General features: G+C 43.0%; 2 protein-coding genes across 31 annotated transcripts; one reads left to right on the top strand and one right to left on the bottom strand.

Annotated features, from left to right (window-relative positions):
• LOC145514574 (uncharacterized) lies at nt 1-8,140 on the bottom strand. Of its 3 annotated transcripts, none has more exons than XR_014060229.1 (3): nt 7,044-8,131; nt 6,682-6,804; nt 1-272 (listed from the first exon to the last, which is right to left on the bottom strand). XR_014060229.1 is itself a non-coding variant. In XM_081512665.1 (3 exons), exons 1-3 carry the CDS (start codon nt 7,995-7,997, stop codon nt 136-138), a joined length of 855 nt encoding a protein of 284 aa, XP_081368791.1. In that variant the 5' UTR covers nt 7,998-8,140; the 3' UTR covers nt 1-135. The 3 variants fall into 3 exon arrangements, 2 of the variants coding, with proteins under 2 accessions (XP_081368791.1, XP_081368792.1); XM_081512665.1 differs by having other exon boundaries at nt 7,403-8,140; XM_081512666.1 differs by having other exon boundaries at nt 6,743-6,804; nt 7,403-8,057.
• On the top strand, nt 7,619-24,738 carry ZNF821 (zinc finger protein 821). 28 transcript variants are annotated; one of them, XM_081512640.1, is made up of 11 exons: nt 7,619-7,892; nt 8,562-8,624; nt 9,840-9,927; nt 11,219-11,333; nt 17,537-17,712; nt 18,044-18,199; nt 18,305-18,449; nt 20,953-21,098; nt 21,792-21,896; nt 22,852-23,018; nt 23,768-24,738. In XM_081512640.1, the coding sequence occupies exons 10-11, from the start codon at nt 22,885-22,887 to the stop codon at nt 24,420-24,422; spliced, it is 789 nt and encodes a 262-aa protein (XP_081368766.1). In that variant the 5' UTR covers nt 7,619-7,892; nt 8,562-8,624; nt 9,840-9,927; nt 11,219-11,333; nt 17,537-17,712; nt 18,044-18,199; nt 18,305-18,449; nt 20,953-21,098; nt 21,792-21,896; nt 22,852-22,884; the 3' UTR covers nt 24,423-24,738. The 28 variants fall into 28 exon arrangements, with proteins under 28 accessions (XP_081368766.1, XP_081368742.1, XP_081368754.1 ...); XM_081512616.1 differs by lacking the exon at nt 9,840-9,927 and having other exon boundaries at nt 18,064-18,199; nt 18,305-18,430; XM_081512628.1 differs by lacking the exon at nt 17,537-17,712 and having other exon boundaries at nt 18,110-18,199; nt 18,305-18,430.
• The last annotated feature ends 1,577 nt before the right edge of the window (nt 24,739-26,315 follow it).

Here is a 26,315-nt window from a genome sequence, read left to right as displayed (position 1 = left end):
TTAAGTATCTACATGGCATTTTGCAGTTTATAGGGTACTTACAAGCACATTAACTCAGTCTGAGGCTCATACCATTCCTGTGAAGGAACTGTAGGTCAGAAATGTCCATTAATTTTTATAAGAGGAAAGTGAAGCTTAGAGCTGTAAAGTGACCAATCCAAGATCAACAGCAGTAAGTGCCAGGATCAGATCTTGAACCCAGATCTTCAGACTTGACATGATATAATTTTCATAGGTCCACATTTCCACAATAATTTGCATCCTCCTTTTACCTTCAATTTGTGTATAATGAGTTTATCAAAAAAGAAAAAGAAAAATGCGTTAAATCACAATTATAAACTCTCATTTGAGTTCACATATCAGATCAAAAGGGAATTCTCAAATCAGATTCTTTTCATGACATTTATCCTGATTGCAATCATCCTATAAAACTTAATTTTTCCTTAAATGAATTCAAAGACATGAAAACTTATAACTCTATATTCTAAATATAAACTCCATCTCCTTAAAATATGAGGTTTTTATCAAGTTTGTATGAATCTGCAATGGATGACATATAGGATGGACATATAGGACAATAAAATAGAACTGAAAATCTAGAAATAAATCAACATATTTATGGTTGCTTGATTCTGAGCAGGGATAACAAGAGAGTTCAATGGGGAAAGAATAGACTTTTCAACAAACAGTGCTGAGAAAACTAGATATATGCATAGAAAAGAATAAAGTTGAACATTCTTGCCTAATACCTATACAAAAATTAACTCAAAATTAATCAAGGAGTAAAATATAAGAGCTGAAACTATAAAATTCTTGGAGAAAAATATACACGGAAATCTTCATGATTAAGGACTAGGAAATGGTTTCTTAGATACGACACCTAAGTCAAAGGCAAACAAAAGGAAAAATAGAAGAACTTTGGTGCTTCAGGGCTTCCCTGGTGGCTCAGTGGTAAAGAATCTGCCTGCCAATGCAGGAGACACAGGTTCGATCCCTGGTCTGGGAAGATCCCACATGGCAGAGAAACTAAGGCCGAGTGCTGCGACCACTGGGTCTGCGCTCTGGAGCCCAGGCGTCACAACTGTGGAGCCCACGGGCCACAACTACTGAAGCCTGAGCTCTCTAGAGCCCAGTGCAGCAACAAGAGAACCCAGTGCGATGAGAAGCCTGCGCGTGGCAGCTAGAGCCTCTGCTCTCTGTGACAAGAGAAAAGTCCGTGAAGCAATGAAGACCCAGCACCGCCAAAAATAAACCAATAAACCTTTAAAAAAAAAGAAGAAGAACTTTGGTGCTTCAATGTTCCCTTGGTATCTCTAATTTTCTTGAAGAAATCTCTAGTCTTTCCCATTCTGTTGTTTTCCTCTATTTCTTTGCATTGATCCCTGATGAAGACTTTCTTATCTCTCCTTGCTATTCTTTGGAACTCTGCATTCAAATGGGAATATCTTTCCTTTCCTCCTTTGCTTTTCGCTTCTCTTCTTTTCACAGCTATTTGTAAGGCTTTCTCAGACAGCCATTTTGCTTTTTTGCATTTCTTTTCCATGGGGATGGTCTTGATCCCTGTCTCCGTTCATCAGGCACTCTGTCTATCAGATCTAGTCCCTTAAATCTATTTCTCACTTCCACTGTATAATCATAAGGGATTGGATTTAGGTTATACCTGAATGGTCTAGTGGTTTTCCCTACTTTCTTCAATTTAAGTCTGAATTTGACAATAAGGAGTTCATGATCTGAGCCACAGTCCGCTCCCAGTCTTGTTTTTGCTGACCGTGTAGAGCTTCTCCATCTTTGGCTGCAAAGAATATAATCAATCTGATTTCGGTGTTGACCATCTGATGATGTCCATGTGTAGAGTCTTCTCTTGTGTTGTTGGAAGAGGGTGTTTGCTATGACCAGTGCGTTCTCTTGGCAAAACTCTATTAGCCTTTGCCCTGCTTCATTCTGTACTACAAGGCCAAATTTGCCTGTTAGTCCAGGTGTTTCTTGACTTCCTACTTTTGCATCCCAGTCCCCTATAATGAAAAGGACATCTTTTTCGGGTGTTAGTTCTAAAAGGTCTTGTAGGTCTTCATAGAACCATTCAACTTCAGCTTCTTCAGCGTTACTGGTTGGGGCATAGGCTTGGATTACCATTATTGAATGGTTTGCCTTAGAAACAAACAGAGATCATTCTGTCGTTTTTGAAATTGAATCCAAGACTGCATTTCGGACTCTTCTGTTGACCATGATGGCTACTCCATTTCTTCTAAGGGATTCCTGCCCACAGTAGTAGATATAATGGTCATCTGAGTTAAATTCACCCATTCCAGTCCATCTTAGTTCGCTGATTCCTAGAATATCAACGTTCACTCTTGCCATCTCCTGTTTGACCACTTCCAATTTGCCTTGATTCATGGACCTAACATTCCAGGTTCCTATGCAATATTGCTCTTAACAGCATCGGACCTTGCTTCTATCACCAGTCACATCCACAACTGGATATTGTTTTTGCTTTGGCTCCACCCCTTCATTCTTTCTGTAGTTATTTCTCCACTGATCTCCAGTAGCATATTGGGCACCTACCGACCTGGGGATTTCCTCTTTCATTTTCCTATCATTTTGCTTGCAAAGAAATAGAGGGAAACAACAGAATGGGAAAGACTAGATATCTCTTCAAGAAAATTAGAGATACCAAGGGAACATTTCATGCAAAGATGGGCTCAATAAAGTGCAGAAATGGTATGGAACTAACAGAAGCAGAAGATATTAAGAAGAGGTGGCAAGAATACACAGAAGAACTATACAAAAAGGATCTTCACAACCCAGATAATCACAATGGTGTGATCACTCACCTAGAGCCAGACATACTGGAATGTGAAGTCAAGTGGGCCTTAGAAAGTATCCCTAAGAACAAAGCTAGTGGAGGTGATGGAATTCCAGTTGAGCTATTTCAAATCCTCAGAGATGATGCTATGAAAGTGCTGCACTCAATATGTCAGCAAATTTGGAAAACTCAGCAGTGGCCACAGGACTGGAAAAGGTCAGTTTTCATTCCAGTCCATTTCCTTTGGCAAAGGCAATGCCAAAGAATGCTCAAACTACTGCACAATTGCTCATCTCACACACTAGCAAAGTAATGCTCAAAATTCTCCAAGCCAGGCTTCAGCAATACGTGAACCGTGAACTTCCAGATGTTCAAGCTGGTTTTAGAAAAGGCAGAGGAACCAGAGATCAAGTTGCCAACATCTGCTGGATCATTGAAAAAGCAAGAGAGTTCCAGAAAAACATCTACTTCTGCTTTATTGACTATGCCAAAGCCTTTGACTGTGTGGATCACCATAAACTGTGGAAAATTCTGAAAGAGATGGGAATACCAGACCACCTGACCTGTCTCTTGAGAAACCTGTATGCAGGTCAGGAAGCAACAGTTAGAACTGGACATGGAACAACAGACTGGTTCCAAATAGGAAAAGGAATACGTCAAGGCTGTATATTGTCAACCTACTTATTTAACTTATATGCAGAGTACATCATGAGAAACGCTGGGCTGGAAGAAGCACAAGCTGGAATCAAGATTGCTGGGAGAAATATCAATAACCTCAGATATGCAGATGACACCACCCTTGTAGAAAGTGAAGAGGAACTAAAAAGCCTCTTGAAAGTGAAAGAGGAGAGTGAAAAAGTTAGCTTAAAGCTCAACATTCAGAAAACTTAGATCATGGCATCCGGTCCCATCACTTCATGGGAAATAGTTGGGGAAACAGTGGAAACAGTGTCAGACTATTTTGGGGGGCTCCAAAATCACTGCAGATGGTGATTGCAGCCATGAAATTAATAGACGCTTATTCCTTGGAAGGAAAGTTATGACCAACCTAGATAGCATATTAAAAAGCAGAGATATTACTATGTCAACAAAGGTCTGTCTAGTCAAGGCTATGGTTTTTCCAGTAGTCATGTGAGAGTTGGACTATAAAGAAAGCTGAGCGCTGAAGAATTGATGCCTTTGAACTGTGGTGTTGGAGAAGACTCTTGAGAGTCCCTTGGACCGCAAGGAGATCCAACCAGTCCATCCTAAAGGAGATCAGTCCTGGGTGTAAATTGGAAGGTCTGATGTTGAAGCTGAAACTCCAATACTTTGGCCACTTCATGAGAAGAGTTGACTCATTTGAAAAGACCCTGATGCTGGGAAGGATTGGGGGCAGGAGGAGAAGGGGACAACAGAGGATGAGATGGCTGGATGGCATCACTGACTCGATGGACATGAGTTTGCGTAAACTCCGGGAGTTGGTGATGGACAGGGAGGCCTGGCATGCTGTGAGTCATGGGGTCACAAAGAGTTGGACACGACTGAGCAACTGAACTGAACTGAACTTGGTGCTTCAAAGGACATTATCAAGAAATTGAAAAGACAACTTACAGAATGGAAAAAAATTTTTGCAAATCACATATGCTATAATAGTCTAGTATCCAGAATATTTTTAAAAAACACTTATAAAACAACAATAAAAAGGCAAATAACTGAACTCAAAAACAATGGATTTGTGTAGACATTCTCTAAAGTGTTAATAATAAGCCCAAGAAGATGTTCAACATTCTTAGTCATCAGGGAAATGCAAATCAAAACCACAGTGAGATATCACTTCAGTGTATTACAATTTCTATAATGAACAAGACAAACAATAACAAGTGTAGCACAGGACATGGAGAAATTGGAACTCTCATACGTTGCTAGTAGGAATGTAAAATGATGCAGTCTCTTTGGGCAAAAGTTTGACCGTTCCTCAAAATGTTAAACACAGAGTTACCATATGAACCAAAAATTTCACTCCTAGGTGTACACTTGAGAGAACTAAAAACATATGATCACATAAAAATTGTACACAAATGTTCACAGCAACATTATTCAGAAGAGCCAAAAAGTGGAAACAACACAAATATCTATCAACTGATGAATGGAAGTAAATTTGGTATATCCATACAATGTAATATTATTTGGCCATAAAAAGGAATGAAATATTGACACACACACAGCAATATGGGTAAACCTTGAAAACTTCATGCTAAGTGAGAGGAGCCAGCCACAAAGGCCCATTATTGTATGATTCTGTTTATGTGAAATGTTCAGAATAGGTAAATCCACAGAGATCCAAAGATTAGTGATTGAAAGAGGCTAGAAGGAGAAAGAAGAGGGATTGACAGCTGTCTGGGGTTTCTGTTCAAGGTGATGAAAACGTTTTGGAATTAAATACTTGTGATGTTTCAAAACCTTGTGAACATACTAAAATCTACTGAGCTTTACTTTAAAAGGGTGAATTTTATGATATGTGAATTATAAATTATAAAACATAATAAATTTTTAATGAAATTCTTTAAGTTATCCTACTAATATTGTTGTAATGTAAAGCCCTAACAAGGTTTCTGCAGGAGCCAATAAATATAAACCAGAGGATATTTCAAGGGAAAGTTAATATAGTTAAAGTGGCAAAATAATAGCATTAGTTCATAAGTAGGCTGGGAAAGTAGAAGTAAAAAATGAAGCTGAAAAAAGCCCCAAGATTAATGAAAAAGTCATCTAGGTCCAGAACATGTTTAGGTGAGAGCAGAGAAAAAATAAACTGATTTCTTATCTCATAATTTTTCCCTTATTTGACTATGACCCTGAATCATAACACCTCAGAGGCATTTTTAGGGTGTGTGTGTGTGTGTGTGTGTGTGTATTAGTTGCTCAGCCGTGTCCGACTCTTTGTGATCCCATGGAACTACAGCCCACCAGGCTTCTCTGTCCATGGGATTCCCAGGCAAGAATACTGGAGTGGGTTGCCATTTCCTTCTCCAGGGGATCTTCCCAAGCTAGGGATTGAATCTATGTCTCCTGCAATGCAGGCAGATTCTTTACTGTCTGAGCCACCAGGTAAGCCCATTTCCAGGGTACATAAAGGTTTTAAAAATAGCATTATTATGACTCTATTTTACTTGCAGTTCAAATAGATGAAGCCAACCACCCAGTATTACACATTATTATATGATGAAGCCAAGAAATTTCTCTGGAGGCTCTCTCCTAATGCTTTACCTGCTAGCTATTTTCATGTTGAAAATGTCAACTATGTCAATTTTAAAGTGACATAATACAGCCATATTTGTATCCCTCAGTCTAAACTCATCAAGAATTACTGTTAAGTACAAAAACCAGCTTACATTCTTACACTGTCTAGAAACCTTCTGGTTGGATGAGAATATTCCATTTTCTGGTTACCTACCCAGAAATTAAAATTTTAAAGGAAATTTAAAATTTTTATTCTAAAGTGAAATTTAACTGAAATTCAAGAATAATAATTTCTACCTCAAATTCCAGCTACAATGAATGAATAAGCCATTTACCAGAGAATTGTGAAGGAACAAGATCCTCTCACATTAAACACAAGATGGAGACAATGATATCATCTCTTTAGAGATTTCTGGAAAAGCCATTTTGCAAGAGTGCTTTATGCAAATACCAGGACTTGTTGCTTTTTAAGCAAAGGTCAGCATTCTCATTAGCCTCGTCTTTGTGGGGTCAGTGATCATACGGGATACATACATAATGCTTTCATATATTCATTTTACTTAATCAGCACACCAACCCTACGAGAGACTAGGAATTATTACACTATTATCCATTTCACATTTTAGGAAGCAGGGGTTCGAAATAGAGAAGTGACTTGCCCAAAGTAACCAGGCTTCTAAGCAGCAGACTCAAAGCTGATCTTCTAATATCAGATTTCACCTTCTTTCCACCGCAGGCCCTACTTCTCCAAGTGAGCCATGTCAAAGGCAGACTTATGCATTCTACAATGAGAGGGATGACAGAAAGAGAGGTAAGGAAGGAAAGTGGTGAGGAAACAGAAGGGGACGATGAGAGGGGAAAGAAGTGTTTTATTAGGAAATGACTTAACCACCAATGAGTCTCAATTGCCCCAAATGCCCCTTAAGTGGCAACAGTGCCACAAGTTACCCTTCTCTAAATTAATCCTATGCCGCCTGTGTACAGCTACTGTTATTAGCTGAGAATCACGTTGGAGACTTACATGTCTAAAAGGAATTAAAGATTTTTCTCCTCCGAGTTTCTGACAGCTGAACCTAGCCCCTCCCACAGTGGTCCGTGGCCCCTAGGTCTCGGTCACACTGAATGCCTTAGGGGCCCGAAGAAACCGTGAGATGTGGGGAAATGAAGGGAAGAGGGTTTGGGTTTGGGGAAACGGGGAGGCTAAGGTTGGGCTAAGGAGAGGGGGAGCCTGTGGTGGAACTGTGGTTGGGGGATGTGGGTTTTGTGGCTGAACTCGAAGGTGGGGTAGGAAACCAGGATCAGAGCTGACAGCCAGGGTTAAGTTAAAAGGTTCAGGAGACGATAAGGGGAGCTGAGGAGCTGGCAGGACCAGAGAAAGACCTTGGAGAGTGCGAGGCTGGGTGGTCTCCTCAGGCGAGGCCCCTCTCGAATGTCTGTGATTGGATGCTCCCTTAGATCCCGCCTCCCCGGACCCCCACCTCCCTATAAGCCCCGCCCATGCCTCCAGGCGCGCGCCTGGGGAGCGGGGAGGGGGACCAAGCTGAAGCGGGGGGGGGGGGGCGGAGAGGAGAGACTCGTGCACGCGCTCCACTCGCTGCGGGTGCGCGAGCAGCGCGCTCCCGCCACCCGCGTCGCCATCTTTTCCCCTTCTGTCTGTCTGTCTGCTGTTGGCTTTGTCCGTCTGCAGCGCCGCCCCTCGGCTCCCCACCACCGGCACGACCCGGAGCTGCCCTCTGCCCGCCGGGGCCCAGTCGCGGAGAGCCCCGGCCCGGCGGGCCAGAGCTGCGGCCGGGGGTCCATTGTCCGGCGGTCTGTCTGTCCGGAGGCGGGGCCCAGGGACCCGGAGCGCCGCGGAGCGCAGAGGCGCCGGGTAAACAGACCCCCGACTCTTTCCATCCAGGACCAGGCTGAGGATGCAGGGGCTCCTCGCCCCCTCCCTTGGTCGCGGGCTGTCGGTCCTTTTGTCAGTCTGCATCTGGGGAAGGGGACAGGGGCTCCCTCTGGCCTGGGGGGCGGGGGCCGTCCTGGCTCTGACCCTCCCCCGGCCCGGGCTCCCGCGACGCGGCGGGACCCGGCTGGCTCCCCAACGCGGCCGTTCCTCTTTCCCGTCCCTCTGGCGATCTCGGGCGCGGGAGGGGTGTCCGCGCCGCCGCCCTCCCCGCGTGGGCCTAGGTCGGGCTCAGCCGGGCACCGCCGGGACGGCCCCGGCGTCTGACAGGCTGGGCTGGAGCTGGGGGAGGGAGAGGATGGGCGTGAGGGTGCAGACCCGGGTATCAGTCCGGAGCCGCCGTCTCCAGAAAGGCTTCTAAATTTAGATTTCTGAGAAGACTGTATTGTCTGAGCGTTTGTCTGAGCCGCCTCGGAAGACCTCTGGCTCTTGGCTGGTAATTCCCGGGAATCTACCTGTGCTCCTGCTTCAGGAAGCCAGAGGGACCGTCTCGGCTGAGTATACACAAGCTCCGGACCAAACAGAAGCGGGAACAGGGTGAACCGGGAGGCGGCTACGTAACCAGCTTTCTTGTCCTCTCCTTTCTGGCAGGTACAGACCACTGGGATTCAGGCGAGTTTACTTTGCTCCGTGGGAACTGCACCAGATCTGGAGGTGGGAGTGAACCCTCTTTTCTTAACCCTCTTTTCTTAAAGCTTGGATTTCACCCATTTTTTCCTTGCCGAAGTCTGTGGCGTGTCCTGGAACCTGCAGCCTAACACCTGTGAGAGATCAGGGACAGTGTTAAGAGGAGTTGCTGGCCCTCCTCTCAAGGATTCTTAACCTTGTTCTAAAGATGGACAAAGCTGCCTCCTTTTTTATGTTTACTTTATTTTTTATTTCTTGCCTCCTTTTTTAAATAGGATCCCTTGTAAACCTGAATCTCACTGGTTACCGTTCTTCCCATCCTCTTTTTCTTTCAGATGGTGATATTCAGGCTATCCATTTACATTTTTGTGTGGGTTTCCGATTACCAGTTGGGAACTGAGTCAGTGTTGAAAGTAAAACTGAGTTAGTGAACTTTAGGGCATTCTGTCTATGGATTTTATTAGCTTTTACTGCTGTAAAACAATTGGCTAATCTCTGAGATCTTGTTGTGCAGTCAAGACTGTACCTCCAGTGCTAGTTTTCTTAATTGTTAATTAATTAAATAACATTTATTTTCAAGAGTCCAAAACCCCACAGGCTTTCTCTTTTTTTTGAGGAAGGTAAGAATATTTGCTTCTGTTTTCCCTTTAATCCCTCAGGTGTGAAGTCAGTCCCATTGGGTACCATATGGTTGGTTCCCCATTTAGCCACTAGGAGGATTGTGAGATGCAGTGGACACTGGCCATTTAAATATGCAGATACTGATCTCTGTTTCTGACTGTAGCTTTAGTATTGTTTAGTATTTAGTATTGTTGCCTCACTATTTGGCCTTCTTTCGAAGGATCTTTATTGCCTTTATCTCATAGTTTCAATTTCAGATCTTGATGGGAAGAAAATGTAAATATTAGTTAAGATTTCATTTCTTCCTTATACAATAGAGAGCTATACCTCTGCAAAGTTGGGGAAAAAAATGATAGGCAACCTGCATTTCATTCAGCTTTCTGTTTTGTGATTCCACAGACTTACAGAAAAAGACCCAAAGTGTAATATTCATTCACCGCTTCAGTTTATGACATAACTACTTGATTTAAAAGAAACCATCTACACAAACAAAACTTAGAGAGCACATTTCATTAGCATTAGCACTCAGCATTCTACCTTAAAATTGGTTTTTATTGCATACATTTGGAGTTTTTTTTTTTTTAATTAAAGGTCTGAATAAGAACTGTGTTTGATATGCAGATATGATAGAAGACTGCCTGAAAGCTGCTTCCTTTGCCACTTCCTGTGGAGGCCTGTCTTTGCCATTTGCGGTTTCTTTCTTCTTTTGGTAAGGGGAGGCAGGATCTGATTACAGGTCTCAGGTCCTTTCTAGCTACATAGAGGAGTTAGTTGGCATAACAGGAGGCAAGTCTTCACTAACTTGAGTGCAGAGTATTGATGGTAGTAAGTAACCTCTCATAATGCCTCTTAAGGCAGTAAACTACAATTTTATATTTGCTTATTCAGTGTGAGTACAATTTGAGAAGGCAGGAACTGAAAGAAAAGTTAGAGGGTGATCAGGTCCACATTCTTATCTTTGGTAGGAAAGAGAATATTTCTCTTTCAATCTATGTCTGCTTATTCACTCTGTCTTTCAAAGAAAATTCACAGCTTCCTCTACTAATCCATTTCAGACTCTCTAACACCACTTAATGCTGGGAAAGCCTTTCTTATAACTAACCAGGAACTGTAGGCGTAAGTATCTGTTTCCTCCTATTTCAGGGAAGCAGGTGCATGTCTCTGCAATACTTCTCATTTAGGGACTTTTTCTCTTTGTTCTTCCCACTCTTTGCTACACAGAGGCTGGATTGAGGAGAGGCACTAAAGTTATTAACTTTGACCACCACCTGGGAGCATGTGAGCAGGGCCAGTTTGATGCTTCACATTGGGGTATTGAATTAGTACTCAACAATGTGGATGGTGCCCAGCTCTTCTGGTGAAAGCCCATGTTCAGCATTGGAAGTCTGAATTGCTTTAGTACCCTGTCAACCACAGTGCCTGGCACTGTGCCTTCATCACTAGATAGAGGCTCTATTTCCCATGTTTTCATTGACAGGTGCCCAAGAGTTTTGAGATGTTTCCTGTTTGACAGGAATGTGGTGCCTTTGTCCACTCTAGGAGAGATAACCTCTTGAAAAAACATCTGGAGGCTCCCATTGGTGCAGATTGCAGGGCTTGACTTCCAGAGGGCATGTGACGTGTGAGCTGCCACCCTCTTGAGCTTCTTTTGCTTCCTTTTACAATTTGTGGGGTGAGCCCACAGTGTGTCTAACGCTGGTTGCCTGAGTTTTTCACTTTCCTTTCTACTCCGTGACCTTGAACATGATCACTTAACAGTATTCTGGATTCCACAGGTGGATTTAGAGTGGAATTCTCTAAATTCTTTAGAGTCCCCTCTCAAACTTCTTGGGACCTTAATGTTATGCTAGAGATTTATTCATTTCTCTCTAAATGGTAGAGTAATTTATAAATGGTGAGTTTTATATGCTCAAAAACTATTTTAAAAAGTCTTTTATCTTTTAATTGTGTATAATTTCTGGGCTGAATGACATATGCTAACATTATCCTTTTTATTGTAGGTCAGCACCTTGCAAGGAGGTGGTAACATCCAGTCGTGAAACTGGGAAAAGCCAGAGCTCTTGGATCAGGGAAACATGTCCCGTCGGAAACAGACAAATCCAAATAAAGTTCACTGTGAGTATGGGGCTTTTTTCTGCTGAAACCTGGGAATGCTGAGGGTTGGAATGGAGGAGTAATCTGAATTTAGGTGATTGGCTCACACTAATTCTTGAAGCAAAAAAGGGTCAAAGGTGTCAAATGTGATGGATTTAAAAGTGTGTCTGTGCTAGAGGAAGTCTTGGAAACCTGTCTTAGGAATAGGTGTTCTTGATTCATCCTTAGTATTCACATTTACAGACATTTATAGGGTTCCTACTCTGTGCAAAGCCTTGTGCTAGATGCCAAGGCTGTAAAACAATAAAATGATATGTAAGACTAAAATGTAGCCACAGATATATAGAGGGGTAGATGAGCATATAGCAAGATAACCTATGCTAAGTGTCAAATAAGGATGCTGTACACTGTGTGTACTACAGAAGTTAAGAGAAGGGAGAGAACTCCATGCACTGAAGTAGCGAGGGAATGCTTGATGGAAGAGGCCCCACAACATGAACTTGAACTGGGCTTTAGAAGGTAGAAGGTGGGTTTTTTTAAAACAGAGGAAAGGAGAGGTAAAATCAGGTAGGGGAAACTGCATGAGCAAAGATACAAAGAGGGAACACACATGATATGTTCAGGGAACAAGGAGACTTTGTATGAAGCAGAAGTTTCATTTGTCTGGAAACTACAGACCACGAGGTTGGAGATGTTTAACTCTACATCATAGAGGCCTGAAAGCCAGGCCAAGTTCATACTTCGTTGTGACTGTAAGGAGATACTGTAAGGTTTTTAAACAGGGAGAGTGGAGTGACATTTAGACTACAAAGTAGTGTGCGGGATGGATCACATAAAAGAGACTGGTAACAGGAAACAGCTATGCTTTACTGCCTTGCGTTATTTCTCCGCAGGTTCATATGTTTGTTTTAGTTCAGTAATTGGATTGTAAACTTCTGGAGGGCAGACACTGTGTCCCACATATAATTCCTGCTATCCCTTTCTACTTTTAGCACTGCTCAGATTTGTTGTTGTTTAGTTACCAAGTTGTATCCAACTATTTGTGACCCCATGGACTGTAGCCGGCCAGGATCCTCTGTCCATGGGATTTCCTAGGCGATAATACTGGAGTGGGTTGCTATTTCCTCCTCCAGGGTAACTTCCTGACTTAGGGATCGAACCCATCTCCTGCTTGGCAGGTGGATTTTTTTTTTTTTTTTTTACCACTGAGCCATCAGGGAAGCAGCACTCCTCAGAGTGGGTGTTCAAAAGGGCCTTATTAAATTAGCATTAACATATTTATGCAGATTTGAGACAATTAACCAATTTCCTATGTTCTGAGCAGATAAACATCTTCATTCAAATGTAAGAAAGAGACAAATAGCCCCCTGTTGTTATGGAGGACTGACTAAAGCACGGCAACATTTGAAAGGAATTCAGCGGTAGAACATTTGAAAGATTTTTTAAGGAAAGAAAGCCTACATTTGAGAGGTTAGGTTAGTAAAGGAGTTAAAAGGACTAAAATTTATTAAAAAGATACTGTATGCCAAACAGTGTGTATCTTATTTTATTTTATTGGATAATTTCAAGAGTAGGAGAGAAAACCATAGGTATGGAGGAATTAAGAGGACTTCGGTATGTTATAGATTAAATGAGATTAGGGTGGCAAACTTTCATACACAATTAATTCTTCTATTCAAGTCCCAGAAGAGTTGTATAAAATAGAGCAATTTGGATGCTTCTTAGAGTATATTCTGTAGTAACTGGATCTGGAAGGCTGCTTAATATAAAAGTGAGTGGTTCAGGAACAGTTTAGAAATTGATACCAAAACAGTGAAATTTAGTGGCTCTAAATGTGAGGATTGTCAAGAGAGGTAAGATGAAGTATCTGTAGCATAGGTAATTGAACACAGAAGTTCAGAAGGATTATCTTCTCTGCTCTGGTTTGAAGATGAATATTGATAAAGACACAGATGTTTGCCCAAGAAGGCAGCGTAGGAAAGGAACTCTTAGTAGAGTGATGAGTTCACAAATAAGGCAGTCATTGGAGTTGGGCATTTACCTATAAAAGCCACCTGTCCAAAGAGACTTGGAGGAATGTAGCTCACGGAGATGATACATGACTGTGATCAGTCCAGGGGAGCCAGTAAATGCTTGTGTGGCCGATTCCTACACCCACATAGCATAAATCCATAGCCGCATCTCTTTCCACCGTAGTCACTCAAAGCCAGGGTGAGCTGCTACTGGATTTGGAACACAGGCCATAGAGAAGAAGGGAATATCATATCCACAGCTGCAGAAATGCAGTTTCTAGAGTTGAGCTAGTGAATATCGTAGTATAGTGGTGGAGCGGGTCGGACTTTGCAAACTCTCCACTGGTAACCATTAAGAGGGCTATAAACAGAAAGGTTCAGGTGCAACTAAAAAGCAGACCCTCAGGGAGAGGACGTTCTCAGTGAGACCTTTGGGCAGGAAATTGTGAATGCATCTCACACAATGGACTAAGAAAGAAAAAAGACCCTGAGATTTGCTAGTCTCTGGGGACCTTCTGCTTATTTACTATTTGGGAACTGAAGCTTATCCTTTTTTGAAAGGTCATTTTCTCATTGCCCATGATAATAATGACAAGTGGAAATTAGTAATTTCAGTCTTCTGACCATGTGAGCCTTCTATCCCCTTGTGGCGAAATAGAACCAATCAAATGTATTGAATTTAATGCCTCTCCTATATTTAAAGTAAATGGAATGGATTCAAGTTCTGGGAGGCGGGAAGGTCTGCAGAAGCTTTGCTTAAATGTCAAAGCCAATCGGCATTTGAGCAGAGTAATGGCTGAGCTCCATCAGATCTGCCTTCTGGGAAGAAGAGGACTGTGTGGCATGAAGCTCAAAGCCCGCCTAAAAGAATATATTAAGAATCGCACTGCTCTAGCCCGGCAGCATCTGTCAGATCTACTTTAGAAGCCAACAGGCAGGGTGCTCTGGCATATACTTGGCTTTCCTCAGGACTGCGTACGGATCTAAATTATCATCATGATCTCTCCTTCCCCCAGAAACATCTAGGCACTCTTATGTTTTGCCCAGTTGGTTAATAGACTTGATGCAGAGCTTTTGGAATAGAAGTCCAGAATTATTGTTATTTACAGAGGAACTGCTGATAGCTTGAGATCTCTGTTAGATCTCTTCCCTCCCTCCTTCCTCATCTCACCCCCTTCTGAGTACAGACTTCTGTAAACTGTTTCTAGAGTGGTTGCAAATACAGTCCTTTGCACACTTTCATTTGATGTGTTTGTACCAAGCAAACCACTTAAGTAAAGGAAAACTTTTTAAGAGACTTTTGTTTTCAAATTATATATGAGACTGAAAACTTCCAACTTCAATTAAAGTTTTTAACTTTTACAGAGAAGTCGGAAAAAAGGCTTTAAAGTCCCTCATCTTCTAAAAAGTGCAATTTGTTTTGTCTTCATTCATCGTCAGCATCCTTGTAAGATAATGGTTCTGTTCCCAACATGTGGTAGCACCTCGGTTATGGAGACTGTCAGCTAGGAAAAGAATCCTAAGCACCTCACTCCCAACACTAACTTATTTTATTCTGAATTCAACATCTGCTCTCCTAGAAAATGTCTCAACTGCTTTACTTAATTTCATTTCACCAGACGTTGCATTTATTTAACTGCACCAAGGACTCAAGAAAGAGAATTGTAAAATCTTTTTCTTTCCAGTAACTTTCATCTCAGGCTTCTCATCTGTTCTACAGACTTGCTTGTGTGACTTTATTCTTATCTGATCTAAAAAAACCTTAGCCAAATCAGACCAACAGTATCTAGGTTTCATACCATAAAAATGAGAGGTAGCACCTTGCTTTTTACTGTTGAGCTTAGATGACTTTTTCTCAACTATCAATAGACAAATAAATACCCATGTTAATTAAATAAGATGGTTACTTTACATTGATATCTAGAAACCAGAGGATTTTTTTAACCTACTCCAATAGTCTCAAGACAGAAGGAAATAATAATTCTACACTGTAAAAGCAGGCAGTTGTATAACACTTCTTAATCACTAGTATCTGTATAGATCATATTATACCTGAGTTAATATGACATACTTTTAGCAAGTATCACTACCTTCTTATGAAAGAATCCTTTTTTATAGTTTTTATATAGATTGCTTTATGTTGATATTTAAAATAGGAATAGCCCTGAGGAGTAAAGTTTACCTTAGCCTTTTTCCCAAGTCAGGAGTGGAATAAAATATGGGACTGTAGCTTTTCTTTCCAAACTGCCAAAAAAAAAGAATGACAGAATTAATATAGCCCAACTATCCTAGGTGAGAATCCTCCAAAAAGCCCTGGGTAGGACGGCTGTATTAAACAGACGGTTCTTTGTTCTGTGAAGGCCTAAATATTTAGATAACGTCAATAGAAGTAAATTTTTAGCCCAAGTTGGTGGAGACTAGACTGAATTACTAGCTGATCTTGAAAAGTACATATCCTTTTAGATGTCCTTCTAATCCAGTGGTGAGTCCCCATTAAGAAAGGAGGGGAAAGTATAGATTCTTGATGTGTTAAAAACCTAGCTGGTTTATGGATAGGCTTCTTTAGAGATGTCTTTGATGAGGATGGTCTGCCCTTGATAATTATATGCTAGTACATAACTTATTCCTTAGTGTCATACCTGCCCACGGCCACCAGATCCAAAAACATGCATTTACCCAGAGTTCATTAACTGTTCCAGTTGGTCATGGTCTTGTGGTTACAGAGGAACCAACAAGGAGAAATTCAATATTTTACTCCTGCAGAGAGGAAAGAGAAGGCACTGTAACACAGAATTCATCTTTTGCTCTCCCTAGCTATAATTTATATCCAGTGTGTCATCCTGAATATTATGAAAGTCGACTTGACACAGCTTATTTTTCCTTTACTTGAGGGCTGTGTATCTAGAAGTGCACTTAGACTTTTAGCATCTCTGTTCCCACTCACAGTATCATTCAGAGTAGCATAATTTACTCTAAGCCAGGCGTGGTAACTCATCACATGGCATCAGAACCAGAAAAATGATGGTTCCTTTCGTCATTACTGGCCTTGAGAATATTATTTGGATATTTGCATTGTATATATTAGTTTCTCCTGGAAGGAAAGTAACACTGACAGTAGGATCAGAGCTATTCTTATCACACAGAGACAAGCATTTGTTTTTGGTAAAATCACTCTAATGAACCGCTTAAACTTCTGTTTACAACTATGCTAGAAAGGAGTTGAAAAATATGGTTATTAAGGGTTGGATAGACTGGAGTTTGAATCTTTAGTTCCACCATAGATCTTAGTTTTTCTCCCAAGTAAAATATGGATAGTAATTCCCACGACAAAGAGTCTTGCAGAGAATTAAGGTGAAGTAGCAACTATAAAGGAGGAGAAGGGGGCGAAAGAGGATGAGATGGTTGGATGGCATCACCAACTCAGTGGACATGAGTTTGAGCAAACTCTGGGAGATGATGAAGGATAGGGAAGCCTGGCGTGCTTCAGTTCATGGGATCGCAGAGTCAAACACGACTTAGCAACTGAACAACAACAAAGCAACTATAAAGCACTTAACACAGCCTGGAACTAGGAACTGCCAAATAATCACTATTATTAGCATTCAGCACTTAACATATAGGACATGTTCACTGAATATTTGCTGAACAAATACCTAAGTGAATCACACAAAGTCCATGTGTGTTCTCAGTCGCTCAGTCATGTCCAACTCTGCGACCCCATGAACTGTAGCCCACCAGGCTCCTCTCTACATGGAATTTTCCTAGCAAGAATACTGGAGTGGGTTGCCATTTCCTCCTCCAGATCTGCCTGACTCAGGGATTGAACCTGTGTCTCCTGTGGTTTCCTGCATTGGCAGGCGGGTTCTTTACCACTGAGCCACCTGGGAAGTCATACTTCACATCAGTTTTTTCACTGCCCGAAGACTAGTTGTTCAAGTCAATTGACCAGGTCATTTCTCCTAAATCATTGTATCAGCCTCAGAACCTGAGCTTGTTTAATTTCCCTTCTCTCTTCGTTAAGAAAGCACCTGGCCTATTGTCAGACATTTCACTAGGGCTTTTATTGTTCTTTGGTGGCTGGAGAATAGGGATTGTAGTTTCCACTCTGACTGAGATAATGGAAACCTTGAGAAACCCAATTCTTTTTTCTCCTTATGCCTGGCCTCTTGGAAATAAAAGAGCACTCAAATGTTAACTCTTCAATAACCACAGAGACACCAGGCGGAGTTCCTTGGGGTAAATGCACAATCAAGGATGGTTCCAGGGCTTTTGGATACTCCATACGAAGAGAAAAAAAAAAAGGCCACACTAAACCAAGGAGACTAGATGAAATATTATCCTGTTGTGTACTGGTTGGCATGTTTCAGGAAGTTTGTTCCTCAGCAGAAGTGAGTTCAAGTATTATCCGTTTTCCTTTTAATCTGTCATTCAACCAAGTTTTTATTTGTTCGTGACTAATTCTTATAGATGTGAGAGAGTCAAGGGAAAACTTCCATAGTATGTCTTGTAAGGAGAATGGATGAAAGATGGGGTCAGAGATACTGTTTTTAGATGGATCATTTGAAGCACTTGTTTATGTAGTCAAAAGTAGGCAGTCAGGGCCATGTAGCTAATACACTAAGATTCGAAATTGTGCCCAGATTTATCGCCCTATCTTCATCCCATCGCTTTGCCTCCTCTTGTCTCTGTCTCTCCATTCCTGATGGAACGTTATAATAGCAATTTATCACCTCTAAAAGGAGTCAAGAGTAGGAGGATTTAAGAGAAACAAATGCTGCTTTCTAGAGCATCTGGCTTCTTGCCCAGGAAGAGCAGCTGTGTCCAGAAACCACTGGAGGCCACAAGCTGACTTGGAGATGAGTGACCCACCACAGGGTACCTGCCTGTCTCCTACCTTTGAATGGTCTGCCTTTCCAACCAGCTTGCCTGGGGATGTACCGCCCAGCTGGTGGCCTGACTATTTTTCCTTGTGACCACCAGGGGATCAAGTATTTGCTGGGCTAGAAGAGCAAGCCCGCCAGGCGATGATGAAAACTGATTTTCCTGGAGACCTTGGCAGTCAGCGACAAGCTATCCAACAACTAAGAGATCAGGACTCCAGTAGCAGTGAGTTCTGCACCTTCTGGTAATGACTCAGGGCAATGGGAGAAGAATTATCAGAGTGTGTGTGCTCTGGGGATTGTGCATGGGGGTTGGGAGGAAGACCTGAAGGAGATTTGTGGATCCTCGTGTTCCCACAGGTGTTATGGTCATATGCTTGTTCAGAGACAGAACAGGTTTGGCATTATGTTTTTTTTTTTTAAACTCAAGGACTGCAGTACTTGGCATAGTGCCATACACAGATAGGTTTATGATAACTCTGATAGGGGCATAGGGATGTTTAGGGATGTTTAGTGTGTAAGGAGCCCCTGGGCTAGGTCAAATGAGAAGAAAAAAAAAAATCCTGCCCCTTAGAATCTATTTATTCATAATTAATAAAATATAAGCATGGTATTCATGAAAGTTTTACTTGAGGACCCAGTTTTAATGCTCTGTAAGAGGATTGCTTATTAGTGAGATTACATAGCATATAAAATGCTCATGTGGAGGTCTTCCCACCCCACGTCCTGAGTAGATTCCTTTGATTAAGAGATTGAAAAGACAGTGGCTGGTAACTCATTGAGCCTCAGGGATCATCTGCTCCATGACTTGCTTGAACAAATACACTTTGAGACGTGTTATTTTCTAGGATGATACCCTCACTTTACTAATTTGATCCTTCTGATATTGGTTGTTATTAGTATCAATTCAGATTGACATTTCTGATTTTTCTCCACATTTGGGGTTGGAAAGGAAAGAAGAGGGAGAGAGTTCTGCACTCTTCTAGGCACTACATTTTCTATTTAAACTAACATGTTAGTAATAAAAATAGTAATTTAGCAAGTCATTGCTCAGGTACAGAAAAATAAACCCAAATATTTCTAGGAAATCTGTGGGAGCCACCAGTTTTAATAGTAGGTGGGAATGCCAAATCTATAGAAGTCTGGTAGGTTTCCATTCTGGAAAAGTTGTATCATCCCTTTACATGGCAGATTTTTTTTTAACCTTTCTAGTAGATATATTTGAATTTTTGAGAAATTACAAAAAGTGTTTGATACAGTATTGTCTTAGACTACAAGTATTCTAAATAAGCTGATGAGAAAACATTGTATGGTTTAATCTGTGCCAATCCTTATTTACTGAAGTGGATTCAAACTAAACCTTTGGACTGAGTAGTGCATGCATACTACAGATCTTTTCAGGGCTCAAATCCAGGCCACTAACCAAGTGGTGTATCTAACAGAGACACAAGTAACTACTAGCAAGAAATGTGGGAAGATTTTCTTTGGAAGAAAGGGAATGTGACCAGTTTTGCCCAGTTACTGGTAGATTTAGAAATTACTGAAGGGATAGTAAAAGATAAGCACCGTTAGCTAAGAAAGCCGAGTCCCACTGCCAATGCACAGAGCCTGGTGAAGCTCCATCCTGTATTCCTCTCACTGACATTCAGGCCCAGGACTCCAGGATCCAGGTGGTTTTGGAACAGGACTAGAGTCTGACAGCTTCCCCAGGTTTGGCTTCCTCTTGGGATCTTCAATGTACTAGCACTTTTTTCCTTTCAGAAAGAACTCCTTAAATTACTGTGTTTTTTTTTTTTAAATCATTTCTTTTCCTATTTTATAATAGAGAGGAAAAAAAAAAATCAGCTCACATAAACCTCGCAGATCACCCAGCCACAGGCAGACCTCTGCACAGCCACATCCTACACTTAAACTAAAACAAACTCAATTTTTACTTTAGTCACGAGAAATGATGTTTCATCCCGAAGAAAAGAATGTCCTGTTCCCTCCAGTTAAGCATTCAATTATCCATCAGATAATCCAAGGAACCACCAGGAATAATGGACTTATTTAGCCTAGACTGCTGAGTTCCTAGCAGGGTGAGGATACCGTGAGTCAAACACCACTGCAGAATGCCAGATGTTGGTTGCTGTATTAACCCATGCACTGTCCTGAGCAGCTTTTCCCCTGGAAAGTGACATTTTTACCTAATTTCCTACTACCTCCTTTATTGATAAGAAGAAAGAAAAACTTATTGGTGTTTCTACAAGTGTGCCTTGGGGTCTGTTGGGAGAGAAAAGACTAGTGGGTCTCAGAATAGAACAGAGTATGACACCATGGAGAAACTGCAGTGAGATGAGGGACAAAAGTAAGTAATAAAATCAGGGATAAGTGTTGGTAAGTCGGAAGTGGTGTATTGTTGGAATAAGCATGGTGTGAGGTGCATGGGAGTTGTGATTTGAAGTGTGAGATATTTGGGAACTGTGTGTAAGAAGTTATCGTTTTTATGATAATACACAAGGCCTAATAACCATTTTCCAATGCAGTTTTACCTCCAATTTTCTCTTTTGTGTATATGTATGACAATATAAGGAACAGTTAGAGCTGCCTTCCACTTACATGATTTATGCTCAAAAAAAGCTCTGATACCAACTATATTATGGACGATCTGGGGGTGTTTTCCATTTTAGCTGCAAACTCTTGGGTGAAAAGCAACACAAGATGTACTCATGCAAAGATCAGAAAAAGTGACCAGTTTGTGTGTTCCAGGTGACAGTGAGGGAGATGAAGAGGAGACCACACAAGATGAAGTCTCTTCCCATACGTCAGAGGAAGATGGAGGAGTGGTCAAAGTGGAAAAAGAGTTAGAAAATGCAGAACAGCCTGTTGGTGGAAAGAAAGTGGTAGAGCATGAGGCAAGTGACAAATGGCTCCTGAGTCTGGGCACCCCTTCCCCTTCTGCTCAGTCCAGATGCCTCTCTTCCACCTGAAGGCAACTCCTGCCTCTGAGGGTCTCCTGGGTTTTCAGATGCAGCCTCTCTTTCACAGCACCAGGTACCCAACCCTCATGCCCACAGTTCTCATCACACCCAGCCTTCCTTTTCCACCCACCCACATATCACTTTACCCACCTGCAGCTCCTGCTCCCAAAGCTCCCCACTTCTTTCCAGCAGAACATCCATCTTTGCAAAACTATTAGCTGACTTCCTAAAATGTACTCTTGAATACGCTTGTAAATTTCAGTCACAGTGTTAAATGATGTGCCATCTTTTCACTAAATTGTCTCTTGAGGATTCCTGCAAGAGGCATGGCAGGAGGGAAAGCTAGTCTTCTCCCTCCAGAGTTTACCTTAGGGGGAAAAAATTAGATAAGCTCTCTCTGGAGTAATTCTATGTCTTCATGGCAGGAAGCCTTGGAAAAAATGAAGACGGGAACAAATTTAATTCCCTTTCCCCCATCACTCGTTCCTTTGACCCACGATGGGAACCTGAGAATAATGTATGATAAGAGGTTGTGTTCCTTTTAACAGGATACCCTTTTAAAAGAAGCAGGGGCAGGGAAGAGACTGGTAAACCATCTTAGTGAATTGCCTATTTGTTGTGTTGCAGGTCACGGAGAATTTGCATTCTGACCCATTACTTGGACTCTGCCAATGTCCCCTCTGCCAGCTCGACTGTGGGAGTCGGGAGCAGCTGATTGCTCACGTTTACCAGGTATGCCTTGGGGAGCCACATGCTCCGGAAAATGGGCGCCAGTGACTTGTTTAGCTTTTGCTTCCAACCCCAGAAAGAACCTTGGGTTGTTTTTGCTTCCACCCTGATTCCACTCTTAGAGAATAAGTGGGATACATTGAGTGAATATGTTCTGGGTTCCCAGGCAGACATACTGTGAAAATTAAGTATCATTTTTTTCCTAAAGTAATTAATGTATATTTTATATAGTGAGAGAGAAATGGGCTTTGTTTTAAAGAAGAAAAAAATGAGTTAACAGATGTTTCTGAAATACTGGAGAAAGTTAGTGTAAACCAACGCATCAGAACAAGACAACCTTTTTTCCCCCTGATCCAGTCGCAGAACACATGTGTCTTATGATCTGTAGTGAACAGGCATCAGCACACGTGGCAGCCTGGGTTTTACCATAAAGATCACAGGTTCATGAGGGGAAGCGTTTCTTCAGAAGACTGATATTAAAAGATGGAAGGAAAGGCTGCGCATTTAAATACCTTTTGGATACCAGTCTTCTCAGCCAGCTTCTAGACTTGGCCTTCAGTGCTCCTTTAAAGTGCCCTTGTTGGGCCTCCCTGGCGGCTCAAGACAGTAAAGTGCACTTGTACTTACACAGCATGGGGCAAACAGACCGTGAGAAATTATCCTGAGCAAAAATTCTTCTCAGGCTCTGAAGAGGGATGTGGCATCTCTTTGTTCCCCAAGCCAGCCCCACATCCCAGAACGCAGTCAGAACTCAAATCAGTGAAATCTGAGCAGTGGTGTGGACGGCCTCGCCCTTCTGAAGGCCCTTTAACGTGAGACTCTTCCTTTTCTGGGTGCTAAATAGAGAGTTCTTGTTGAAGACTAAGGAAAGAGGGATGTTTCCCAGAAAGTAGTTCCTCAGTGGGTAGAACTTGTCCTGGAGCTGGTGTGAGTTGACAGATGAGGCTCTCTTTTATAGCACACTGCAGCCGTGGTGAGCGCCAAGAGCTACATGTGTCCTGTCTGTGGCCGAGCCCTCAGCTCCCCAGGGTCACTGGGTCGCCACCTCTTAATCCACTCGGAGGACCAGCGGTCTAACTGTGCTGTGTGTGGAGCCCGTTTCACTAGCCATGCCACGTTTAACAGGTTAGCCGGGCACCTAAACCTCTATGCTGGGAACAGATTACTGGGTGTGGGTTCTGCTTTCCCAGTCAAAGTGAAGTCTTGGCATTGCAAAGGCAACTGACTCTTGACTCTGGAGATACAAGTAAGGAGACTAGTAAATACGTCCATTCCATTAAAACACCCCCAAAGGGAAATGAATTCTCATGTCTTTCCTCGATCAGAATATCTTCATCTGGAAAGATGTGGGGAAGTCCAAGAACCTTCATGACAAAGCATGGAGAAAGAAGTTAGAGGGGCTGTGAGGACCCTCACATGAGGACAGTCTCCACCGTGTCCAGGAAGATTGGGGCTGTGTGCACTGTCTGAATCCTATTTGCTAGTTAGTGTACAAGGCAGGGTCGGCCAGGGGGAAGTGAAGCCAGTGGACTGGACCTCCCCTGTGGCAGCTCCTACCTCAAGGAGGACTGCCCTGCACAGCTCCTACAGACACCATCAGTTTGGCTTGAAGAGAACTGCACATTGTAAGGGCTCCTCCTCTGATTTCTGGTGGCTTGCTGTGGCGGTTGGCTCAGTCCCTAACTCCAGGTGGGCTTCAAGACTTGGTAGACACCCTGGCCCAAAGAAGGGCAAGAGTGGAGACGTGGAGGAGGTCTCCCAAGCACTCAAACTGACCCCTAGTGGTGAACTTGGAGCAACCGGCCTGGCAGGACAGAATAAATCAGGGCCTTGTTAGACCATGGCATTAACCCTACAAAATTTTTGCTTTCCAGTGAGAAACTCCCCGAAGTCCTTAATATGGAATCCCTACCGCCAGCCCACAGTGAGGGCCCCTCCAGTGCCGAGGGGAAGGACATTGCCTTTAGTCCTCCAGTGTACCCTGCTGGAATTCTGCTTGTGTGCAACAACTGTGCTGCCTACAGGAAACTGCTGGAAGCCCAGACCCCCAGTGTCCGCAAATGGGCCTTGCGTCGGCAGAACGAGCCTCTGGAAGTCCGGCTGCAGCGACTGGAACGAGAGCGCACAGCCAAGAAGAGCCGGCGGGACAATGAGACCCCCGAGGAGCGGGAGGTGAGGCGCATGAGGGACCGAGAAGCCAAGCGCCTGCAGCGCATGCAGGAGACAGACGAGCAGCGGGCACGCCGGCTGCAACGAGATCGGGAGGCCATGAGGCTCAAGCGAGCCAACGAAACCCCTGAGAAGCGGCAGGCCCGGCTCATCCGGGAGCGGGAGGCCAAGCGGCTCAAGAGGAGGCTGGAGAAAATGGACATGATGTTGCGAGCTCAGTTTGGCCAGGACCCTTCTGCCATGGCAGCCTTAGCAGCCGAAATGAACTTCTTCCAGCTACCTGTGAGTGGGGTGGAGTTGGACAGCCAACTCCTGGGCAAGATGGCCTTTGAAGAGCAGAACAGTAGCTCTCTGCACTGAAGCCACACCCTCCTGCCTGCCTTCCCTCTTACCACCCACCCGAGCCCACAGGGATCCGCACTCAGTAACCCTCAGATCCTGTCCTTGTGGTGGAGGCAGGCCTGGGTTTGTTGCAGGTGGACCTGTGTACCCCTTGCATGTGGGAGCAGGATGATGGGGTCAGGAGGGACCCGGCTCCAGGGAGCTGTGGACGAGGAAGCAGGCACTCCAGACACTTCAACTCTCCAGCCCACTGCTGCAAGGTCTGTGAGTGGGACTGTGGGGTCCCAGTGCGGCCGGCGGAGTTGTAAGGATAAATAAATTAATTTTATCTTTACTGCCCTTTCCTGCTCTTCTCTTGATTTCATTCTAGCAAATGAAGTGATCTAAGACCTGGATGGAAGTTTTCAGGCAGGAACTTCCAGTGATTGTCTTTTTCCAAGGGAGGGTGCTCCTCCACTTAGGCTCTCCAAGCAGAGATCCCTTATCTGGCCCTTCACAAGTTAATGACAACATTAAGAAAGAACTGATGCCGGCTTTGTGAGGGTCCACGCCCACAACCCTAATGAGGCTCGCCTGTGGTCCCAAGAGCTATTTCAATCTAGCTTTCCTTTTCCACACTCAGAAGTAGACACCTTTCCTCATGACTGGGGCTTCCCTGATAGCTCAGTTGGTAAAGAATCCGCCTGCAATGCAGGAGACCCCGGTTCGATTCCTGGGTTGGGAAGATCTACTGGAGAAGGGATAGGCTACCCACTCCAGTATTCTGGCCTGAAGAATTCCATGGACTGTATAGTCCATGGGGTTGCAAAGAGACGTGACTAAGCAATATTGAGCCTACCTTTTCCAAACTCAGAAGCAGACACGTTTCCTCATGACTGGCACTTACTAAAGAGGATGCAGTATTTAGACTAGGTACCAACTACTTTTCCCAGCAGAATTCAGTCTGCCAAACTTAAAATTCTACCCTAGACAGCAGTCATTTGCATTTAGGGATACCGTCATAGAAACAGCTGCAATATTAAAGGTACATAGTGCCAGGGAACTCAAATGTTTGAGAGAAGAGGTAACAGCCCATCTTTTTATGTAGTCCCCAGAGCCAAGGTAGAATAATAAAACCCACTGAGGAAAATCCAGAGTTAAGGTGATACTGAGAGCCCAAGTCAGTAGTGGTCAAGACCGGAGCAAAATGACTACTCTGGCAGTTTGTATGGCTGCCAAACCAAGGAGGAGACAAGAGCTGAGGTCATTTCTAAAAAGCCGCCTGTGATGGTACACAACAAGCACAAAACTTTCCTTAGCCTGCACCAAAGGTTGTGTACAGTTTAGATAATTATAGGTCCTGAGGTCCAGAAGGAAGTGCCCTAGTTAAGTTGTAGCCAGAAAAATAACTATGCCAGGAATGTGGACCTCTTCCAATATCATAACAAGGAAACTTGGACTCCTCCCTGACCTCCGTAGGTTCAAGGCTACATAAGAGTGTTAACTGACCCCCCACCAAACTAGGGTTAATTCCTACCAGGCTGGCTGAAATACTTGTTTTGAAAAATACAAAAATTTTAATAAGCCTATTACAAAGAACTGGACATTTTAAAGAAAATACTTATTTGAGCCAAATGGCTTCCTCACAGAGCCCCACACTGGAAGTTCTACCTGGGATGTTTCAAAAATGGTTGAACAATCATTATGTGTCAAAGATTGTTCTGAGCACTTTCATGGATTATCTCATTTAATTTTTATAACAAACTATGAGTTAACACAAACTCAGGAATTAGATGCCTGGATTTAACATTCTGTACCGCTAATTAATAGGTGTGTAACCTTGGGCACATACTTAAACCTCTTCGTTTCCCCACCCACAAAATGCAAATAATAGTACTAGGAACAAGTAGTTGTTAATATATAATGCATGTA

This window comes from Giraffa tippelskirchi, chromosome 7, assembly GCF_054371585.1.
Source record: "Giraffa tippelskirchi isolate mGirTip1 chromosome 7, T2T-mGirTip1v1.2.pri, whole genome shotgun sequence".
In the NCBI taxonomy this organism is placed as follows: domain Eukaryota; kingdom Metazoa; phylum Chordata; class Mammalia; order Artiodactyla; family Giraffidae; genus Giraffa; species Giraffa tippelskirchi.
The sequence above is the reverse complement of the archived record's forward strand: the minus strand, read 5'-3'. Positions and strand labels throughout refer to the sequence as shown.